General features: G+C 42.5%; 1 protein-coding gene and 1 non-coding gene across 3 annotated transcripts in view; both read right to left on the bottom strand.

Moving 5' to 3' along the window:
- Slc26a4 (solute carrier family 26 member 4) overlaps window positions 1-21417 on the bottom strand; it is a 40304-nt gene that overhangs the window by 10096 nt on the left and 8791 nt on the right. For both annotated transcript variants that reach the window (XM_034514526.2, XM_076942017.1), the window contains 12 exons: window positions 20727-20837; window positions 18875-19059; window positions 18057-18221; window positions 15226-15378; window positions 15019-15101; window positions 11591-11738; window positions 10281-10394; window positions 5691-5768; window positions 5466-5561; window positions 5116-5222; window positions 3044-3113; window positions 1339-1431 (listed from right to left, as the gene is read on the bottom strand). In XM_034514526.2, coding sequence (XP_034370417.1) covers window positions 1339-1431; window positions 3044-3113; window positions 5116-5222; window positions 5466-5561; window positions 5691-5768; window positions 10281-10394; window positions 11591-11738; window positions 15019-15101; window positions 15226-15378; window positions 18057-18221; window positions 18875-19059; window positions 20727-20837 — 1403 coding nt within the window. The remainder of the gene's footprint in view (window positions 1-1338; window positions 1432-3043; window positions 3114-5115; window positions 5223-5465; window positions 5562-5690; window positions 5769-10280; window positions 10395-11590; window positions 11739-15018; window positions 15102-15225; window positions 15379-18056; window positions 18222-18874; window positions 19060-20726; window positions 20838-21417) is intronic.
- Window positions 16057-16159, bottom strand: LOC117717454 (U6 spliceosomal RNA). The gene has a single exon (XR_004607934.1). It is a non-coding gene; the product is annotated as a U6 spliceosomal RNA (small nuclear RNA).

Here is a 21417-nt window from a genome sequence, read left to right as displayed (position 1 = left end):
TAGACTCCTCTTCACTGCCAGGCACCCCACCCCACTAGGGATGAGGAGGGAAGACTAGCAGTTCAGAGGCTCCAAGCCAGTAAAAAAGATCACAACAGCAACAACAACTTTAGCTTTAAGTCTATATTTTCTTGATGTCACAGATCCACTTGGTTATGGGGGGGGGGGGTGGCAAAAAGTCTACTCTGGAAGCAGGAAACTAACACCCAGGGGCAAATTTCAGTTTCCAAGCACGGTGTGGCACTGGGCACAGAGTCTACTTGTTTCCCCCACAGTGCCTTTTACCCTTTACTCCAGCAGGGTAGCCCTTCTCTCTCCTCTCCTCTCACCCTCTCTCAGTTCCCAGTTAATACACCTTTCAAACCCAGCACACCATCTTCCTCACACTGTTGGTGAGTTTTATGTCAACTTGACACAGGATGGAGTCACTGGGAAGAAGACTCTCAACTGAGAAATGGCTCAGAAGATTGGCCTGTAGACAAATCTATCAGAAAATTTCTTGATTAACAATTCATGTGGGAGGGCCCAGCCCCCAATGGGCCTGCCACCCCTGGCCAGGTAATAAAATTAATGTTAGCAAAAACACACATGATATGAATGAAACTATTTTTCCAAATAAAACTTTTCAGAGCATGGCACTACTTTGAATCTATTCAAAAAAGGCAGCTGGATTCTCTCACTCGCCTCTGCTAGAGCAACCTGTTCATACAGCCTCTGGAACTCAGCAGTCCCAGCCTTCTACCCTTTGCTTCCTAACTCGCATGCCTCAGACCCCTCCCCTCCTCTCCCCTTTACCCCTCCTTCCCCTCCTCCTCTCCCCTCCCCTCCTCTCCCCTTTACCCCTCCCCTTCCCTTTACCCCTCCTTCCCCTCCTTCCCCTCCTCCTCTCCCCTCCTCCTCTCCCCTCCCCTCCCCTCCCCTCCCCTCCCTCCCCTCCCCTCCTCTCCCCTCCTTCCCCTCCTCTCCCCTCCTTCCCCTCCTCTCCCCTCCCCTCCTTCCCCTCCTCCTCTCCCCTCCTCTCCCCTCCCCTCCCCTCCCCTCCCCTCTCCACACTGTAGGTTATTTGGAGCACAGATGTTATGCTATAGTTCTTTGCTCATTTTGTATTTTGTTTTGTGAGACGAGGTCTAAGTAGCCCTGGCTGGCCTAAAATGTATAGCAATCCTCCTGCCCGAGCCTCTCAAATGCTCAAATTATCATACTGTGCCACAATAGAGTTTTTAATGCCCCCCACAAAGAGAACCAAGCATAAGGCCTTATTCCTAACTGATGCCTGATAGATGAGTGAAATCTGAAAATAAGTTTAAAACAATCAAACTTGTAGGAAAAAATACTTACTGTTGATTTGACACATTTTTTAAAACCATCGACATTGCCATAAAAAATGGGACTGGAAAATCTCAGAATCTTCACCCCTTCAGGCTCTTCAAGCTGGCATTTAAAAAAAAAAAAAAAGCAGGGAGGGAGGAGGGAGGGAAGAGAGAGGGGATAGAGGGAGCGGGAGGAGAGGGAGAGAGAGAGAGGGAGAGAGAGAGAGAGAGAGAGAGAGAGAGAGAGAGAGAGAGAGAGAGGTGTTAAACGAATCCATATGCCAAACCCTCACCTCAAGTCCTGCTCGATGTTGTGATGTGGTTACTAAGAGGAGCTGGGCAGAGCTCCTCTGAACTGTGGGGAGTTACCCAGTAAGAAGATGCACAGAATCAGAGGATGTAGAATCAGAACAGAAGCAGCGTGTAATATTACAGTAGCTAACAGGCTGCTGCTACCCACCCATATAAAGAAAGTGGCTCTAAAGGCAACATGACTGGTCTCCAGCCTCCACTATGGACAGTTTTGATTTTGCTAAAATTCTTTGGTGCAGGGGGTTGAACAAAAGGCACCTGTGGGGTTTAGAAACTGCCCTATGGTGGATTTTGTTTGTTTGCACTCTACTGGACAGGCTGCTCCAAGAGTGAATCTCAGAGCCCATGAAGTCATCTAGTCCTAAGCAATCTCAGCTGTGTTAGTCTATCCTTTTCATATGAGGATACCTGGGCCAGAAGTCCCACCAACACAGAATTCAGAATCTGGGTTCCATGTTAAGCCGCAGAACTGAGCAGTGGTACTGTTCTGTGCAGTTGCCTATCTCTTGTAGAGTCTGATTTCCAAAAGGCAACGGGATTCTTGTGTGTGTTTCTATAGACACGCTGTCCTGTTACCATGGTGTATTTTACAAAGCATCATGATCTCTCCAGCCACGAACTAGTGGATTTTTTGTTTTGTTTTATTTTGTTTGTTTGGTTGGTTTTTTTTTTTGTTGTTGTTGTTTTTTAGCTCTTGATGACACTTGGCTCAACATTACAGAAAGATTATGGAAATAAACTAAGTAACAGCTACTAGAATTCCAGGTTGAATGTAAAATTCCCAGCACCCACATGGCAGCCCACAACTCTTATTCCAGTTCCAGGGATCTGGCACCCTCACACAGACATACATGCAGGCAAACCATCAGCACACATAAAAAAATAAGTAAATATGTTTTAAAATTGTCCTTAAAAAACATTAGAGACATCAGGCAATTCTATAAAGACTATGAATTACAGACCAATGTAATGTTAATTATTAAGTATCTGCCAGTAATCTAATTGCCTACTGTATTTAATTCTCATTATGAGTTTTTGCATCAAAATAGCATGGGCAGAGCAATTATCCTGCAATCGATTTTTTGTTTGTTTGTTGTTTTATTTTGTTTTTTGAGACAGGATTTCTCTATATAGCCTTGGCTGTCCTGGAACTCACTTGGTAGACCAGGCTGGCCTCGAACTCAGAAATCCGCCTGTCTCTGCCTCCCAAGTGCTGGGATTAAAGGCGTGCGCCACCACCACCCAGCTCCTGCAATCAATTTATGGCAAATCCAAAGTACTGAAGTCACCCACAGTCTGCTGATGGGCGTTTCCAGCAGAAGTCCTCTTGGCTCATACTAACACTCTAAAGGAAATCTGAGGCTCCTTGAGTTCGAGGCTAGCAAGCCTTCCTGGGACAAGCATCTCACAGGGGCACTTACATTTTTGTAATGTGTGATGCTTTTGTAGATATCTGTGCTGGGGACACTTCCAAGGCCATTCCATGAAGGGCTGCAAGAAGAAAAATGAACACCAGGATTTTTATCTTTTATTTATTTATTTATTTTTTTAAACAACAGTTAAAAAGAAATCACAGCTATGAGAGAGAACATCGTTCTGGAGTTTTGGACTCTGTCTTTATCGCCGATGACATTTTCCTGTATCTAACTCTGAAACGAACAGCTGGTGTTTGCGTGGAACCAAAGAAAGAACTAACTGTGAGTCTCTTTTGATGGCTGGGAGACATAATGAGCACTTTGGAGTGCACAACAATTTATAGCAGAAGTGTCGAGCTTTCTCACATGGCAAACCTGAAAGCCCGGCCGTAACTCGGAATGGCCAACCCTATCATCCCTATTTTTATTAGTTCATAAAATAACGTCCAGAGGAGTTAGAGGAGCCACTGGGTGAAGGACAAAGGACACATAGCCTGTCTTTGGCACATGGAGCTTTGATTCCTTCCACTTCCTTGTGATTTATGGCAACCCGCTGATGGAGTACGGTGTCTGCAAGCGATCAGATTAGTCTCTGGCTTTAGAAGCAGCCTGCGTGAAGCCAGTCCTGCCTGTTGACCAGACCACCGATTTCCTGCTCCTGATGCAATCAGATGAATTCCTTGTCTCTCCAACTGTGACTAGTGACATGCTGAAAGCAGACAGCCTCTGAAGAAGGACTAACTGGGGTCCTTTCAGCATTGTGCTCTCTGGATCAATGTGATAATTACTGGAAATTAAACACTGTAAACGGTACTGCTTTTTGTTGGCTAGGAGCCTGGCTACCTAACCAGCAACTAAATTGTACCACCAAGATTTCCCTTGGCTCACAACACTGAGCTCATTTTTAAGTTAAATTATAAGTTAGTGTTTCTCAAAGAAAAAGGAAAAAAACAAAACAAAACAACTAAACTTCCTTCTCAATCAGTCTCACAAAAGAAGGAGCTGCTTCCTGAGCACACTCAGCACAAGAGGCAATGTCCCCTACAGTTTCTTCATTGTTTCCTTGTAGCAAACCAGGCCCTCTGGAAGCCAGTGAGCCTTTTCAGACCCTGTGCTGCTAAGGTGCAGAGGGAGCCACTCATGGGCCTTTCAAGTAAGAACCAACATGCTAACAGAGGGCGGGCAGGTGGGTAGAGGGCTAGTTGGTGGGCAAGAGAGGTGAGCCTACACTACGATGAAGGTATCTATGTTGCTGGTTTTCCAGTGCCTTCTTCCACCACTGCCAAGGCAGAGAAGAGGGCAGATATCTGAGAAGGCAAGGAAAAAAACTAAAAGGCTCAGAGGTTGTGTTCCGAAGCCCAGGAGGACACACAACTAAAACCAAAGTCAAAACAAAACAGTCACCAACCAGATAATCCACCCTCAGCCTGCCTCGCCTGCCTTCATAGGCTGCTTCCACCATGACTCATGGCTCTGCTGCATCCACTGAGCATACGAACTAATCTTGTTTACTTCACATAATTGGGCATTATGTGCCTTGTCTTTGGATTTGAATGAATCCTGACTGTAATAACAATCGTAAAGTTACTAACTTTAAAGAGTAAAACGAATGGGAAGATATTGAGGAGCCAACTTATTCTGTGCCTGGTGCCCAGTGCCTCTAATGCTCATGTGATTTAACCAGGATTGAAACAAAGCAAGTTCAGACTTTGGCTGATCTGTGTATCTATCCTTCATGTTAAGACAACCAGCCAACGGAGAGCAGAGAGGAGCCTGTGAGGGAGGGCATAGATAGGGAGTGAGCTGTGTCGGGATATGAGACTTAGTTCTGCCATAACTGACAGCATTAAGAAAGATCTCCAAGCTTTCTGAGCTTAAACTTTCTCACCTGCAGAGGAAGACTAGTCTACAGTGTAAGGTGGTGTGTATGTAATTCATACACTCAGTCAGTCTATAATATTATAAAAAGAAGTGTCTGTATTTAATGAAATCAGCCTAGGAAACTTCAGGCTGTGTCTCCTATTAGATGCCTGAGTTGTGTTTTGCCTTTTTTTGTGTTTTTGTTTTTTAGTACTTACAACTGAACTCTCAGGACCACCGTCAGTAGTCCAAATAAAAGGCCAGCTAGCAAACCCAGGTCCAGCCCCAGAATGATGGACATTATGCATGTAAACACCCAGATAACCTAGAGGGGGAAAAAATGAAAAGATCTATATTAGTTCATCAGATAACAATCAAGTGATTGAAAATGAATCTTCCCAGAGATCCAGGACCTTCATACAGAAGACATCAAGGCTTTGCCTGCTCCATACAGCTCTGCTCTGGAGTTACCAACATTCAGGCTAGACTTAGGGAGCAGACGTCGTGAGTGAGGGATGTGTCAAGGAACTAGGTCTTATTTACAGGAAGCTGTGAGGTAGGGACTTACAGCATCAGTCTTATTCTGCTTCCACAGACGAGGAACGTCACACACCTGCATAAACATCCCTTTCAGGTTGGCAATGACGACGGCCGCCAAGACTGACTGGACAGAGACAGGGAAGGCTGTGTTATTGAAGGCAATGGTTTCCACATGTTGATTTCCAGTCTCCTGCTGTTTCTCTTATAAAATTCTGGTGAAGAGAAACTGATGTACAGAAAAGCAGGGTTTTACCTTCTGCAAGGGTTCCAGAAGCTTCCCCAAGGCAATGATGGCGACCATCACAATCACAGCTGAGATGATGCCAGCAACCTGAAAGATACTTTCCATGAGGTGGGCACACCCTGCTCACCGAAGGAGCGCACAGGAACTTGCACACAGACACAGTGAGAGCCCTTCCTCATCCCTCCCCTTCTGCTCAATATTTAGAGAAATAAGCATTATTTGCTAAACCCATGCAAAATGGAAAAGAACTACAGAGCGATATATACCCGATATTGCTGAGAGATTAAAGAGGATAGGAAAACTGAACCTGTTAAAGTCAAGCTAGTTTGTTTTGAATTTCATCTGAGTAGCTAGTGCCTATTGGTGTGATGTAGGAGGTTAACCTTCGGGTTGTTTGCCATGCCATGAGACACAGACTCTCCTGATTTCTCCAATACCAGAGATGACTGTCACATTTTTGGGAATGAATCCTTATGAATATATATATATATATATATATATATATATATATATATATATATTGCATTGTGTAAACAACAGCTATAATAGCTACTCTAATGAGAGATGTACCTGTAGCACATACTTGCCATGAACAAACACCTCAGAGAAAATAAATTAACCCATCTTATCACAAATTGACAGTATTACACTGGCACACCAAGACACCGCAATTGTAGGCACAGAGTCTAAACATTGGTTGCAGCAGTGGAGCAATCATGGGGGGAAAGGAAGCTCGGAAACTTTACCTTCACTGGCAAAAAAAAAGTTCTGCAAAGATCCATAAAGAGTTAGGAGAGAGGCTGAGGGGGTGGGGGCTATTCCTGGTCTGATCAGTTGGTCTGGCCAATGAATTCTCTGCTGAGACAGCACAAGGCATGGCTGATCTGAAGACTAGAAACTCTGCAGCAAAGGAGAAAAGACAGGGAAGCAGAAGCAGACTGGTCAGAGAAAGGAACAGGCAAGATGAACTGAGCAAAAGCACGGCCCCATGCATGGCATCCAGCATAAAGAAGCAGACACAGCAAACATCAGGGGATCCATGCATTCCATCTGGCATACTGGCTATTTATGTTTAGGGATGGGTCGGCATGGGCAATATTATGAATATTATAAATATTAAGAATTTCACTCTGCATGTCTACGTCCTGTTCCTATGATCTTCTGGCTCCATAGCCCAGGTTCCCAGCACCATGATGAATAGTTTCCTCTTTTGTCTAAAAAGGTAATATTCTCCTCCCTTCTTCTCCTATGCCTCCTCCCTTCTTCCCCTTCCCCTCCTCCCTTCTTCCCTTTCCCCTCCTCCCTTCTTCCCCTTCCCCTCCTCCCTTCCTCCCCTTCCCCTCCTCCCTTCTTCTCCTATGCCTCCTCCCTTCTTCCCCTTCCCCTCCTCCCTTCTTCCCCTCCCCTCCTCCCTTCTTCCCCTTCCCCTCCTCCCTTCTTCCCCTTCCCCTCCTCCCTTCCTCCCCTTCCCCCCTCCCTTCCTCCCCTTCCTCCCCTTCCCCACCTCCCGTCCTCCCCTTCCCCCCTCCCGCCCTTCCCTTCCTCCCCTTCCCCTCCTCCCTTCCTCCCCTTCCCCCCTCCCTTCCTCCCCTTCCCCTCCTCCCTTCCTCCCCTTCCCCTCCTCCCTTCTTCCCCTTCCCCTCCTACCTTCTTCCCCTTCCCCTCCTCCCTTCCTCCCCTTCCCCTCCTCCCTTCTTCCCCTCCCCCTCCTCCCCTCTTCCTCCTCTCTTTTCCCCTCCCCCTCCTCCCTTCTTCTCCTTCCCCTTCTCCCTTCTTCTCCTTCTCCCTTCTTCCCTTTCTCCTTCTCCCTTCTCCCCCTCTCCTCCTCTCTTCTTCCCCTCCCCCTCCTTCCTTCTCCCCTTCTTTCTGCCTCTCCCTCTCCTCCCTCCATGTCTTCTATCTCCTCCTGTTACTTGATCAGTATTTATTAAGCCACTTGCATTTTGGCCAAGGTTGAGGAACTCCGTGAGTTGGTAAGAGGTCTATTTGGAGACAGGGAGGCAGGAGTCTGGCCACTCACTCACCAAGGATATGGAGTAGAAGTCTCTAATTATAGAGTCAAGGCTGATTTTGATCATAATATCAAAACCTTTAAGGGATTAATTACTTGAATTTACTGTATAAAGCTGGATTGTAGGAAAGCATAGACTTTAATATCTTTGAGAAGACTCAGTTCCTGGCAAATGAATTATTGTTAAGTGAAAGGGTAATTAGAGCTATGGAGTAATTTGTATTAAAAATTACTTTTTTTTCTGAACCAGCAGAAGTCAGTGTAGGGGTAAGAAAAAGAAAGGGAGGAAGGTTCGGCTCTTCTACAGTCTCAGTATAGAAAACAGGTAACGTCCACTGATGCTGGTTCTTCTGTTTGTTCAACAACTGCATGTCTGGTACTCCTTAGGTGCCAGGCCCAGCACGTGTGATGTGTCATGGACACTAAGAGGCCATTCCTCCCTCAAGGTGTAAATAATCAGCATTTAGTAGTCAGTGCATGCTAGGACTTTAAACTGTCTTGTTTAGTCCTCTCAGCACCCCCTCCAGGAAGATATAACTGCTATTCCCATTCATACTGAAGTGGGGGCTCTAGCATAAACTATGAGGAATCACACAAGAGGACTCAATAGTTTGATTGGTCACAGGTCCCAGAATTTCAGTCCAAGGTCTTAGACTTTTAACCCTAGAACTTAATATGCCTTTCAGTAATTAAATATCAAGCCATTCCTGCCTTGTTTCCTTCTTCAATGCCGAACTCCTGGCTTCCTTCCCTGCTAAATATAATACAGGCTAGTGTGTGGCAGAGGATATTGACTTACCAGAACACCATTATCCCCTAGCCCTTTGCCAAGGACACTTTATATGGACATTATTATGGGGCAGCCAGACCGTGCCTTGTCTGGGCCTGAAGATAACAGCAGGAGAATGGCCTGCAGTAGCTGGGGATCCAGCTGCACCCACTAGGGACCATGCATCCTGGGAAGCTTGTCAGTGCCCAGCACTAACGCAAGCTGCAGGATCTCCAGATGCTGACAGCTTCAGCATGCGACAGACCTAACTGGGGGCTGAACTCTGACCACACTTCCTCTTGGCAACAGACCTCTGCTGTTGCTTCTTGGTGTGTACTCACTTCCTTTACCTGTTTCCTCTAAGCTTATGTCTAGCAAAAAGGTTTTTTGGTTTTTAAAGAAAAACTCTTAAGAATTAAAATTAAATTTCGCTTCAGGATAGCCAAAAATTGATAGAGGCCAATTAATAGGAGAGGAACACCACATATATGTGGTGACATCATCTGTATTATGGTAACACCATCTGTGTTGTGTAAATGTCATCCATACTGTGGGGACATCCAGTGTGCTGCAAGAACATTTAGAGTTCTCCCTGGGCTTTCATTCTTATGTCTCTGCCTTAACAAAACCCTTGAAGACTGTGTGTCTTATAGCAGCTTGGGTTTATTCTCTTGTACAATCTCAGGCCTTCTTGGTCCTAAGTAATGTTCTTTCCTATGTCAGGAAGCTAAGCCTTCTGAGGCTTGGTAGAAACCCGGTTCTAGTCCAAGGCTAGGCTTTGGTCTGTGTGGAGCTGAGTCTGGTTTGAAACAAACTTTGAGAGCATTGCCTGAGCTTTTTCACCAGCCTCAGGAGGGAGTATCCAGAGAGTATGCTTACCTTGTGAAAGCAACAGCCAAAAGCCATATTTAAGAGGCAAAATTAAATCCATATTGAAAACATCAAGAACAGAAATAATACTCAGGAAGAAACCCCAAAACATTACAACAAAAACATTCTCATCCAACAAATTGTTGTTCTGTGAGTCGAAAAATCATCTGGAGAAGTTCCTAACTTTTGAAAAAGGAAATACAGAGAGTATAGTAACTTGGGTTGGAGAGATGGCTCAGAGGTTAAGAGCACTGGCTACTCTTCCAGTGGACCTGGGCTCAATTCCCAGCACCCACATGGTGGCTCACAGCCATCTGTAACTCCAGTCTCATGGGATCCCATGCCCTCTTCTGGAATATATATATATATATATATATATATATATATATATATATATATATATGTTTCAAAAAGCTTCATTTTCCCACTGTGGTACTGGAGGTTGGACTCAGGGCCTCAGACATTCAGAGCAAGCATTCTGAACTATATCCTCGGCCTTTGTTCTCCCCCCTTTTTAAGATTTATTTCTTTATTTTATGTATGTGAGTACACTGTTGCTGTCTTCGGACACACCAGAAGAGGACATCGGATCCCATTACAGATCATTGTGAGCCACCATGTGGCTCTTAACCTCTGAGCCATCTCTCCATACCTCACTTTCCCTTTTGTAGTTCTGAGTGTAGTTCTGTGTGTAATTATCAGTCAGGTAAAGACTGACAAATAAGAATTTGACAATCATAGTTCCAGGAGCCTATAAATATTGCTATTAAAGAGGTTTTTGGATAAGGGTTGGGCAAGTCAAAGAGAAGAGGCCCAAGTTGGATCAGATAAGGAAACACTAGTCCCTCTCTGAAGGCTAACAATTGTTTCCAGTTCTGCAGAAACCTCTCTGAGCCACCACCCACCTCCTGTTTCCTGTTATCAGTGTTATCCCTCTATCTCCACGTACCTGTGTCTTTCCCCCAGTGCTCTCCTGGACAGCTGTTCGAGACAGAGCAGTGGTAGCCACAAAACAGGAGAAAAATCCAGAGAAGACGTTGCTTATCCCAAAGGCAATGAATTCCTAAGGGAGAGACTGGGCGTCAGGGGTTGCAGAGAAAATGCTTGCCAGATCTTCATCAAGTGTCCAGCAGGATGGCTCAGTGAGCACGGGGGCTTGCCATGCAAGCCTGGTGACAAATCTCAAAACTCATGCAAAGGTGAGAAGAGAGAGATCTGACTCCACAAAGTTGTCCTTTGTCCACTACACATGTTCCGTGGCACACATGCACACACACACACATCATGAGCATACACGCAATCACTTAAAATGGCAAGAAATCACCAAGAGTTACTTGGCCACAGGAAAAGCTCGCTTTCAAACTTAACAGTTAACTTTCATGTTGCTTTCGACCTAAGGGAATTAGCTTTTTCTTAATTTAGTGCTTGTGCTGGCTAGCTTTATGTGAACTTGGCACAAGCAAGAATCATTTTGGAAGAAGAAACCTCAATTGAGAAAATAACCCCACCACGTTTGGCCTATTGCCAAACCTGTAAGACATTGTTTTGTTTTCTTTCTTTTTAAAATTTTTGTTTTATTGTTATTGTTTTGTTTGTTTGGTAGGTTGGTTGATTTTTCTAGACAGAGTTTCTCTGTGTAGCCCTAGCTGTCCTAGAACTCACTCTATAGACGAGGCTGGCCTTGAACTCAGAGAGCCATCTGTCTTTACCTCCTGAGTGCTGGGAGTAAAGGCATGCACTACTGCTGCCTGGTTTTAGGGCTTTATTTATTTATTTTTTTTTTATTAATGATTAATTGGAGGGCTCAGCTCCCTGGGTTGGTGGTCCTGAGTGTTAAAAGAAAGCAGACTGAGCAAGTCACGGGGAGCAAGCCAGTAAGCATCACTCCTCCATGGCCTCTGCATCAGCTCCTGCCTTCAGGTTCCTGCCTTGAGGTCCTTCCCTGGCTTCCCTAGATGACAGGCTACAAGCTGTAAGGTAAAACAAACACTTTCCTCCCCAGATTGCTTTTGGCCATAGTGTTTTTATTACAGTAATAGAAATCTTGACCAAGACAATGTTGATTTAGCTTATTTCTTTAGAAGTAACATGACTTCATATGCATATTTCAAAATAATTTTTAATTAGCAAGGACAAGAGAGAAGTCAATAAGGGCCAGTGAAAGAAACCAACATTCCTTAGGTGAAACCAAAATCTCCCCGACTTGCGTTTTCTTTACATGTTTTTGGCCTTATAAATTGAGCATATAGGTGACCATACCTGGTTCCCATCGATGATATAGTCATGTTTGGTGGCGTAGACCTTTCCTACAGACACTGCAATAGCGTAAGCCACCACAGCAATGGAAAAGGATGCAGCCAGCATGTCCGAAAACTGGCCCACAGACGGCAGGACAGGAGGCAAGAACCTGGCAAGTGAGAAACTGTTGTGAAGATGTGACAACCTTCCCCACACTTGTCAAGCACTCTATTCACTCAGTGACATGGTTGACACACAAGGACATAGCCCAAGGAAAGAAAAAGAACAGGATATGTGTAAATAAGAACATGTGCTTTTCTACTTTCTAACCGGAAGTTAGTGGTCGCTCACTGCTTTCAGCAGCCCCTGCTTGAGAGAGTTTTGTTTTTGTACCTCTGACATAAATAAATCTGTCCCTATCAATTCTTTAATACAACTTCATCCATGTCACTTCCCATGCAAGATTTTTTTTCTCACACAATTTCATCTTCAAGGTCTTTGACAACACAAGAGATTCTAGGCATGTTATAAATTTTAGTCTGTGTGAAGAGATGTCAATTCTGGTGAAGAGACAAGAAAATATGATACTGAAAGAACTCAGCCAAAAATTCTAAAGAGCCATGATATTTAAAAACATCTTAAATTTAAGAAGGCAAAACCCTCACCCCACATTAAATGTATGTTACTGAAATCACCCTGCAGTCACTAGAATAACCCGATTGAGCTTCCAGACTAACAAAACCAGAGATTCTCTATAAACTATTAAGAATTAAACATTATAAGTTTATGATTGTGAGATTTGTAACCCAAATGTAAAAGTTTGGAGGAAGAGCTTTAGTTAACTATAGAACGTCCATTTTGTGCAATCCCAAAAGTCTCCAGCCATTGAAACAAATCCCCCACCTAGATCATGTATTGACAACATGGGAATGAGAGTCTCAGAGACAACCTGTAGAGAGGTTGTGAGCTGGTGAGCATCCCAGGGTTCTGTTGAACCTGTGTCTCTAATTTTTGATGTGAGAGCTACAGTCCAAAGAGTAAAGTGAGTGGCTTGACATTTATTAGGGCCATGTTAGAGAACGGAATATTAGGTAGTAAGAACTGCCAGACTATTGTGAATCCTCCCCTCACAGGGTTACTTTTCAGACTTCTCCCCCATTCCCTCTCCTATCCTATGTTAGACTCTGGTATGGACTCCAGTTGTAGACAGCTTGTTAGGAACCCCAACCCTTGCTTGAGTGACTCAGTATCACTTGCTAGTGTAGGGCTGATCTTAGAGCTCACTTAATAGGATGCTTCCAAGACCCAGTCAAGTCTATTTCAGATAACTAGAGCTCTATCAAAGCTAAACCCTGAAAGGGTTTTACTTTAGATAATAGCATAATGCTCCTGCCTCCATGACTGTAGTGTTCTCTCTATATATTACCCAATCCTTGATTATTGGAGTTAAAAGTTGTGAAGTATGAAATCAAAGGACTTCAGCCATTCAGTGACTTGATGATTTGAGGCATGTTGTTTAAACCTACCAGATCTGTTTCATTGGCTGTCACAGGAGGGCTGTGCCCTCTTCTCATGAAACACAATGAGATATTATTGTGTAACTAGTTAGTTCCTTGTTACTAGTGGTGCTCAACCTAGGCTGGAAGTTGGCTAAACCCAACACCTTCCCATCACTACTTGTAACTTCACACTGGACTTCAGTGATATCAACCATCTGTCCAAAATCAATTAGTAGAAGCCCTGTCTGGACATCTTCTAATGGCCAAACTAAGAATATCTTTTATTACCTGACACAACACTTCCTAAACCACATGATCACCCCGTGGGCCTGTTAGCCCAACCCCAGCCAACCCAGTCTGACCCAATGAAGGGAAGGAGACACATGAACACACATCCTAAAGACATGAGGATGAGAAGCAGTGGTTCCCAATGGGCCAAATAACACATAAAGGGGCACTCTTGGGGTCAGTAGATATAAGCAATGGTTTCTCCTCCTTTCAATTAATGGAGGATCTCAAATTGTCCTAGCCTTTCCATACTTGCAACAGAAACTGAGTAGTTTCTGTTATGTAACAAACATACTAATTGAATATTTAACTTCAGGTTGGATGGGAATATTTGGCAAATGTTCCCCTAATCCAACCTACAGAATGGTGGTAGGTCACAGGAAACAGCTGTCCCCGTCCTACCATGCTGTCTTTCCTGGGCCACACTTTCAAGTTCACTGTAAAGGACATCAACAGAAAACAGTGCAGTAAATATGATGACAACGAGCACCTCTGTTACTTACTAGTAAAAGAGGAAACAGTCACCAAGAGTTGAGACAAAAAATAGGTTAGTATAGGGAGTGAAATTCAGAACACAAAATCATGCACATGTGTGCACATGCGTGAGTGCCGGCGCGCGTGCGCGCGCACACACACACACACACACACACACACATCATGGAGACAGGGTGGAAGAGAAATACTTGTTGGAATGAATGAGAAACTGGGGGTGGGTGTGAAGAATAGCTGCATCAGGAGAGAGGCAGGCTACGACTGGTGGGGGAGAAGTTTGTGTGAATTCGTCTGGAACACTAAGACACTAACTAGATAATGATAGGTTGTATGTTTTAGCCAAGAAAGAGTAGAGAGGAGGACAGAGCTGTGGGGGCACTGGCAGCTTCCGTTACAAGGCTAGGACAATTTGGGGCCATCCATTAATTGAAAGGAGGAGAAAGTACTGCTTATATCGACTGACCCCAAGACTACTGACGGACGCTGTGGTTAATATTACAGATGTGGTAGACATGTAGGCTTCCTCCTGACTGCAATGTGAGCCACCTCCTCTAGTCTGCATTTTTACGAGCATCCTCAGAGGCATTTCACAAGCTTCAGTTAAGGCCTCAGCTGAGTAATTACCCTTGTCTTACAGAAGAACTTTCCCAGGGCCATACAAGTTGACAGTGACAGAGATGGATAAAGGACCTTGGCCCTTTTCTAATTCACAAAATGTCTAATTATATATGAAATATATATACATATAATGCAACTTATTTATAGGTATGAAAGATAGCATTTTTGTCTGTGGTTGACTATATAATAGAGAATTTAAGTCAGACATCCTAGGAATAAACAGTGCTTAATGCAATCAATGCTAACTGTTAATAAGTTCATATTACATTGTAATTATACATATGTATTTTAATCAGTGGTCTGGTTCTAAATGTACATGTCCTGACTCACTTTAAGACAGTGGAGCATGTAGACTCTGCTTTCACAAATGGCCTGGACTTGGTCTCCACATGCGTTGTTTGTCTGATGCTTGGTGCACATGACATTTCTTCAAAATCGCATGGAAGTAAGACTATCAATAGTGAAGCAAAACCAGTAATAAAAAAGTTTCATTTAAACAAAGTACTGCCCTAGTTTTTTATTAGTGCTACCTGGAAGGAACACCACACTCACCCACTTGGGATGGATTTAACAATGCCAGCATTGTAATTCTTTTCCAAGTTGGCCCCGTAGGAAATGGCAGTGGCAATTATTGTCTGAAATAAAAGAAGAGAAAAAAAATTGAAAAAAAAAAAAAAAAAAACAACTCCACTGGCTTTAACAATTGTTTGCTTGTCAACCTACTTAGTGATGAATTTTCTAACCACATATTCTACTTACCACGATCACTTCTATAGGAATAGGGACTGGGATTTTGTGTTTAAATCGATCATTTAATTCCTTAACAGCCATACAGATGATGATGGTCAGTAGCCCAGCGATGAAATCGGCAATATTGGTGTCACCAATATTTTGAAAAATCTCAATTAGTGTCTGTAAAGAGAAAATGGGTATATATGCCTTATGCTATATAGACACCCACAAAGAAGCAATTCTCCCACATGAACAATCATATCACATCAAATAGTACATGTGAGTCTTATGAACAAAAATCTTAAAAATTGGCCTGGTAAGATGTCTCAGTGGGTTAAGACTCTCACTGCCTTAACTGAGGATGTTGTTCTGTGTTCCATCCTCAGACCCATATGACTCTTGGAGAGAACTAACTCCTGAAAATTGCTCTCTGACCTCCACATCTTTGCTGTAGCACACATAAAAACACACATGTACACACATTTAAAAATTCTAAAACTGTATTGGCTAATCCATTAAGTACATAAAATTTCTAAAATGCATACATGAATAAATAAATAATTTAAAGCTATTTTTAAAATCATAAAAATGTATTGACTAATACAGGAGCATTACATGCAGTTTCTAATACACACACACAAAGTTACTGATGGTGACTAATTGGAGAAGTAAAACAATGGGTGGTTTTTATATTTGTGTGTTTGCAACTCTGTATTTTAGCATAAAATGGAGAATTTTTCAAAGGAAAACTGTGGAATGCTATTGTTTACTTATAATAAAAAATAAAAGTTGTATCTTAATGAGGTTGTATAGGTGCAATTTGTTTTTTTATTTTGTCAATAGGAGTAGTTTTTTTTTTTTAATATGGAACGCTCCATGAATTTGTGTGTCACCCTTGTGCAGGGGCCATGCTAATCTTTTCTGTATTGTTCCAATTTTAGTAGATGTGCTGCTGAAGCAGGTACAGTAGGAGTGTTAATGAAACCAAAGTCCAACAACCCAAAAAGTCCAATTACTTTGCTTTGGTATATAAGCCATCATTCTAAGTAATATTCTTCTCCCAACCTGATGAATGATGCAGGAAATAACAATAAAAACCTCCAAAAAATGTTCCATATGGAAATCCAGATGGCACTGATCAATTTTTTTTAATGACAAATTAAAACCACAGAATGGGTACATAGGTCAAGTATATATTGCTTAGAAGATAGCTTAACACTAAAAGTTATTTTCTCCAAGTGGGCAGATTAACAGGCTCAAGGAAAACTCATTTTGTTTTGTAAACTCGAGGTCTCTGGGGCATCAGAGTCTCCTTCAAAGGAATCAGTAAGGGAGAATCCTAGGCAGAAAACTGGCATCTTTGTTCTGTTTTGGTCTGCCTTAGGTAAGTCGTGTCTCAAGGAGGCACTCCTTAAAAGTAGAGTTGCAAATGGTTGGGAACCACCATGTGGGTGCTGGGAAAGGAACCAATAACTGCCATAACAAGTGCTTTAAACTGCTGAGCCATCTTGCCAGCCCCTGGGAATTAATTTTAACTTATTCAAGGCCACACAAGCAGAAAGTAGTGGAACCAAGACTCTAACTCCAGTCTGTTGATGTTCAAATACTGTGACCTTTAGCCACAGTGCTGCACCGTGTCTGCTCTGCTAGCCTGTTCCTACCTGTCTCGAAGTGAGCGCTTGATAACATTTGCTGAAAGATGGAGTGATTGATGAGGTAACGTGGGATTAGAGCACTGAAATGGAGGGCAGTTCTGGCAACCCCACCCTTTTATATGCGTGTATATTGTTTTCAGATGCTACTTTTTTTTCCCCTTTAGCTCAAGCTGGTTTCAAACTCCCTATGTAGATGAGGATAACTCAGAACGTCTGATCTTTCTGCCTTCACCTCTCGAGTGAGCATTGACATGCATCCCATGATGAGAATTGGCCTAGGGCCTCACGTGTGTTTGGCAAGCACTCTACCAACTGAGCTACACCCCCAGCTCCTGCTGTTTTTTTAATACACTTTTGCATGACTTCATTCCCCCAAGCCAGAGTGACGTCATGTTACTATTATCGCCATGTCCCAGGCATCAGTAACAGACTTTATATAGAGTATATACTTAGATCTAAGAACTTTAAATCCACTTTGGATGATCTAGATTCTTCTTTTGCATCTCTTTTGCACACGGAATCAGCTCTGAATCTAATGTTCCTTTTCATTTATAATTGCGGAGACATTTACATTATACATTTCATGGATGCTCATAATTAGAAAGGGCTTGAGAGACACATTTCCATTAGTTTCATTTGAAAAGCAAGAAAGAAAAAGAAAGGCTTGAAATATTAATTTTACAATAATAACTTCTCTGGAACTTGCCACATGCTACTCCCTGAGCCAATTATCCAACTACTCTTTTCTGACAATCCAGTGAGGTAGATGCTATTTGCAACCCTATTCTGCAGAGAAGGAAACTGAGGCATGGTGATTTGTTCCTAAAACTAATAAGTAGCAAAGTCAAATGTTGAATCCAGACCTACTCAGCCTCAAACCTGAGCTTTCAGCCAGTTCCCCATATGATCCGTCTAGGGGTCACTTAGCTTCTGAGAGGCAATGTCAGACCAGAAATCAAGTCTGTGACATCTCAGCCCTGTCTTTGTTTGTTAGGCCACTTCATAGCCCTTAATCTTCTGAAGGCCATAGCATCTGGGAAAGCTTTGGAGCAGTTGAAAATGGTTTGGAAAATGTCAGTCATCCTGTTTGCTTCTCTCAGAGAAGTGTGTTTTGGTGGCTCAGTGTACAGAAAACAGATTCTCTAGGTTCAAGATGGAGAAAGAGGGAACCGTGATGCTTCTGTAGTGCTACCCAACACTTACATAGATAATGGAGAGGATGCCATTGTAGTTTTTGGTTGAGACATTGAGCACGATCTTTAGCTGTGAGACCAGCACTTGGAAGGCAGCAGCGGTTGTGAATCCGCCAACCAAAGGATCTGCCAAATACCTCACAATGAATCCTATCTGCAAACCTCCAAACACCAGCTAGGGTAAGAAGAAAGGGAAAAAGTTACACGTTTGCCTGAGAGAAGGACCAGCTCTGGAAATAGTAACAAGTTAAGCTTTGCAACAGTGAAAACATTGGTAGTCTGCCTGCGGGACAAAATCACTTGTATGAAACAAGTGAGAATTTCTGGCCTCTCCTTCCCATCTACTACGTTAGAACTCAAAATCCATATGCAATGTAAAATTCAAGTGTTTCCATCTATGTGCTATGAAAAGCAAAAGTCATGTCGCTTCTTTCTATGGCTTCCAGGCCACATGGTGGAGCTCATTTGAACACTTTTTCCTTCATGTGTCCTGCACCCGTTCCAAGCCCACCCTCAGTTAAATCACTTGTTTCTCTTTGCTTCCTTTTCTCTGACTTTGGTGATGAGTGATTCTGGTTTTTGTTTGGTTTTTAAGTTTTTAAGGTTTTCAAATCCATTTTAGCATCTGGCCTGAAACAATGTTGTTATAGAATATATATTGTATATATTCTAATATATTATATATTCTAATATACATTATATATTCATATATATATTTGGTTCAGTTAGATTGTTTTACAGTTACATGCATCTTTAAGTCTCCATACTTTAAAGCTAATTATTTCAATAAGAATGACACTCGTTTGTGTTTACATTACTGTCTATTACCTGTATGATTCCAACTAGAAGAGTGAGGGTGCTCGCAAGCAACACTCGTGCCGCATCTCTGGATCCAGTGTCTAACACGGTCGAGTTCAATGCACTTCCATTACCACTGGGCACAAGAAAGTGGTCATCCGGCGCCATGCTCAGAACAACAGACCCCACCATTAAACTGACCACTGGGAAAGGGCCTGGGGAAAAAGGGTCTGTTAATGCAGCAATACTATATAACCGACATTTAGGCTCAACACGTCTGTGTACAATTAGAAAGGCACGTGATAGTTAGCTGTAACCAAGAAATACTGTTTCAAGAGTCTGAGAAGTAGATGTCTCAAGTCATTCCTGACTCAGAGAGGACAAGGTAGTGTGTAAATGGGAGGTACTTAGGCAGTGTTCAGAATGCTTGGTGAGTGCATGGCAAGGTGCTACCTCCTCCCATGTGGGATCCTTATGGCCCAGGCATGGGAGCTATCAGAGACACATGCAAACTGAATCTTTAATTGTTCAAATTTAATGTTTGTCCACTATGATCTCCTCTCTTAGAGTATCCAAAATCCTGATCTCTGAACACAAGAACCTCCACCAATATCACAGTGTCCAAATTGACAAAGGATTAAAATAAATAATTTTTGATCATATGCCAGTTAATAAAATCCTGTTTTTTTTTTAAAAAGACTTATTTATTTTATGTATATCTGAGTGCTCTACCTGCATGTACACCTGCATGCCAGAAGAAGGCATCAGATCCCATTACAGATGGTTATGAGCCACCATGTGGTTGCTGGGAATTAAATTCAGGACTTCTGGAAGAGCAGCCAGTGCTCTTAAGTGCTGAGCCTTCTCTCCAGACACGATCCTATTTTTTTTTAAGTTCTTATTTATTCTATTTACTACTTGCTTTTTTCCCATGATAATGATTATCCTACCCTTTGATTATAAAAGGCTTTATGATTGAGAGCCCTTAATACCCAAACTTAGTAACCAGGAAGATCTAAACACAGGGAATGTCAAAGGCAGAGAGCGAATGTCTCTTACTGATTGGTTCTCCAAAGAGAGGAAGTTGATTCAGTCAGTAAGTCTCTCCTGACCTGCTTCTGCAGACAGGTCAGAGGCTAAGTACCATGAGAGACACGGCCATGCCCAAGGGCTTGGGATAGACTAGAGGACATGACTACATTTGCCTTAAGATCATTATCCAGGCAAGACATCTCACAGCACATAGACACAGCAGCAAATTTGTCTTCATTGTTGATGTCAAAGTGGCACAAAATCTCATCAAAACATTTATTTTCTGCAATGGTGCAGACAAAAAGAAAAAAAAAAAAAAACCTACCTTGAATGTTAAGAATGAAAGGAAATTCCATTGTGACCATGCCAAGAAGGAGTGTGAAGCTTTTTTTTTTCTAAATTGTCTTGCAGGATTTTACTAGTCTTCCAATATTATCTTATTAAAATAACTGTTCTTTAATTAAATAACAAATCAGTATTTAGTGACCATAATTCACTAAATATAAAATTAACCTAGTGACGGAAGTACATTTACATCCTGTAAAGACTTTTCCTTCTGTCCTATGTTGGAGGAGAATGCTTTTAAATCGTCAATTTTTATTACACTTAAAATTTTCAAACCGTGATAAAATTAAAAAGTATGTTTTAATTTTCAGCCTTTCAATTTCATCTTCATTAAAGCACAGTCCCATATATAGCTAACATTGCCAATTAATAAAGAAAGTGGGCAAGGCACTGAAGTTTGGTTCCTCTGAACTCATGGACAAAGGTCTGGAGGCACTGTATACGTAACATAGCAGAAACAATTTACAAATAAATTTTTGCAGCTGTAAAATATGCTTGTCATTACCTACTGAGATGTGTCTTGATGTTCCAAAGATAAAATATGTCAGGATAGGGAAAAAGGCGGAGTAGAGACCATATTGAACAGGAACAGCAGCTAGCAGAGCGTAAGCCATCCCTAAAGGTATAACCAGCACAATAAAAGTTACAAACAAACAAACAAAAAATACAGTATGTTTGCACTACACAAAGAAAGGCTTTTTTTTTTTTTTCAGAGACATACTCAGTTTATGGATTCAAAACATCAGCCAGTCCTGAGTGGTTTTCTTATTTTGCATACAAACCTTGGCTATGCTAAGATACTGACTCTGACTTGGCTGGGATAGTGAGTGTTTCTACACCCATCCCCTGCTCAAATGAACTGACTCCACCACTCAATAGTCACTAGCTGGTGATATCAGTTGGAAAATAATCAAATCATCTCCTGTAGAATTTGGTTAGCCCAGTCCAAAAGCCCAGACCAGCTTACGTGGGTAGTTCTGTTTGAGCCTGTGCTCCTCTGTGCTCTAAAGGACATAGGCATCATTGTGCTTTCTCTTTCCTGAAAAACCGATGTTAGATAAAAAGCAAGACAACTCTCCCCTGATGAGGGAGGCAGACCCACTAGTAGGCTGTGCCAGACATCCTCTGAGCTGAGTCTCAGGCTATGGGGAAAACAACACTTCAGTGGACATGGGAGTTGGAAAAGGATAACAACA

This window comes from Arvicanthis niloticus, chromosome 11, assembly GCF_011762505.2.
Source record: "Arvicanthis niloticus isolate mArvNil1 chromosome 11, mArvNil1.pat.X, whole genome shotgun sequence".
Taxonomy (NCBI): Eukaryota; Metazoa; Chordata; class Mammalia; order Rodentia; family Muridae; genus Arvicanthis; species Arvicanthis niloticus.
The sequence above is the reverse complement of the archived record's forward strand: the minus strand, read 5'-3'. Positions and strand labels throughout refer to the sequence as shown.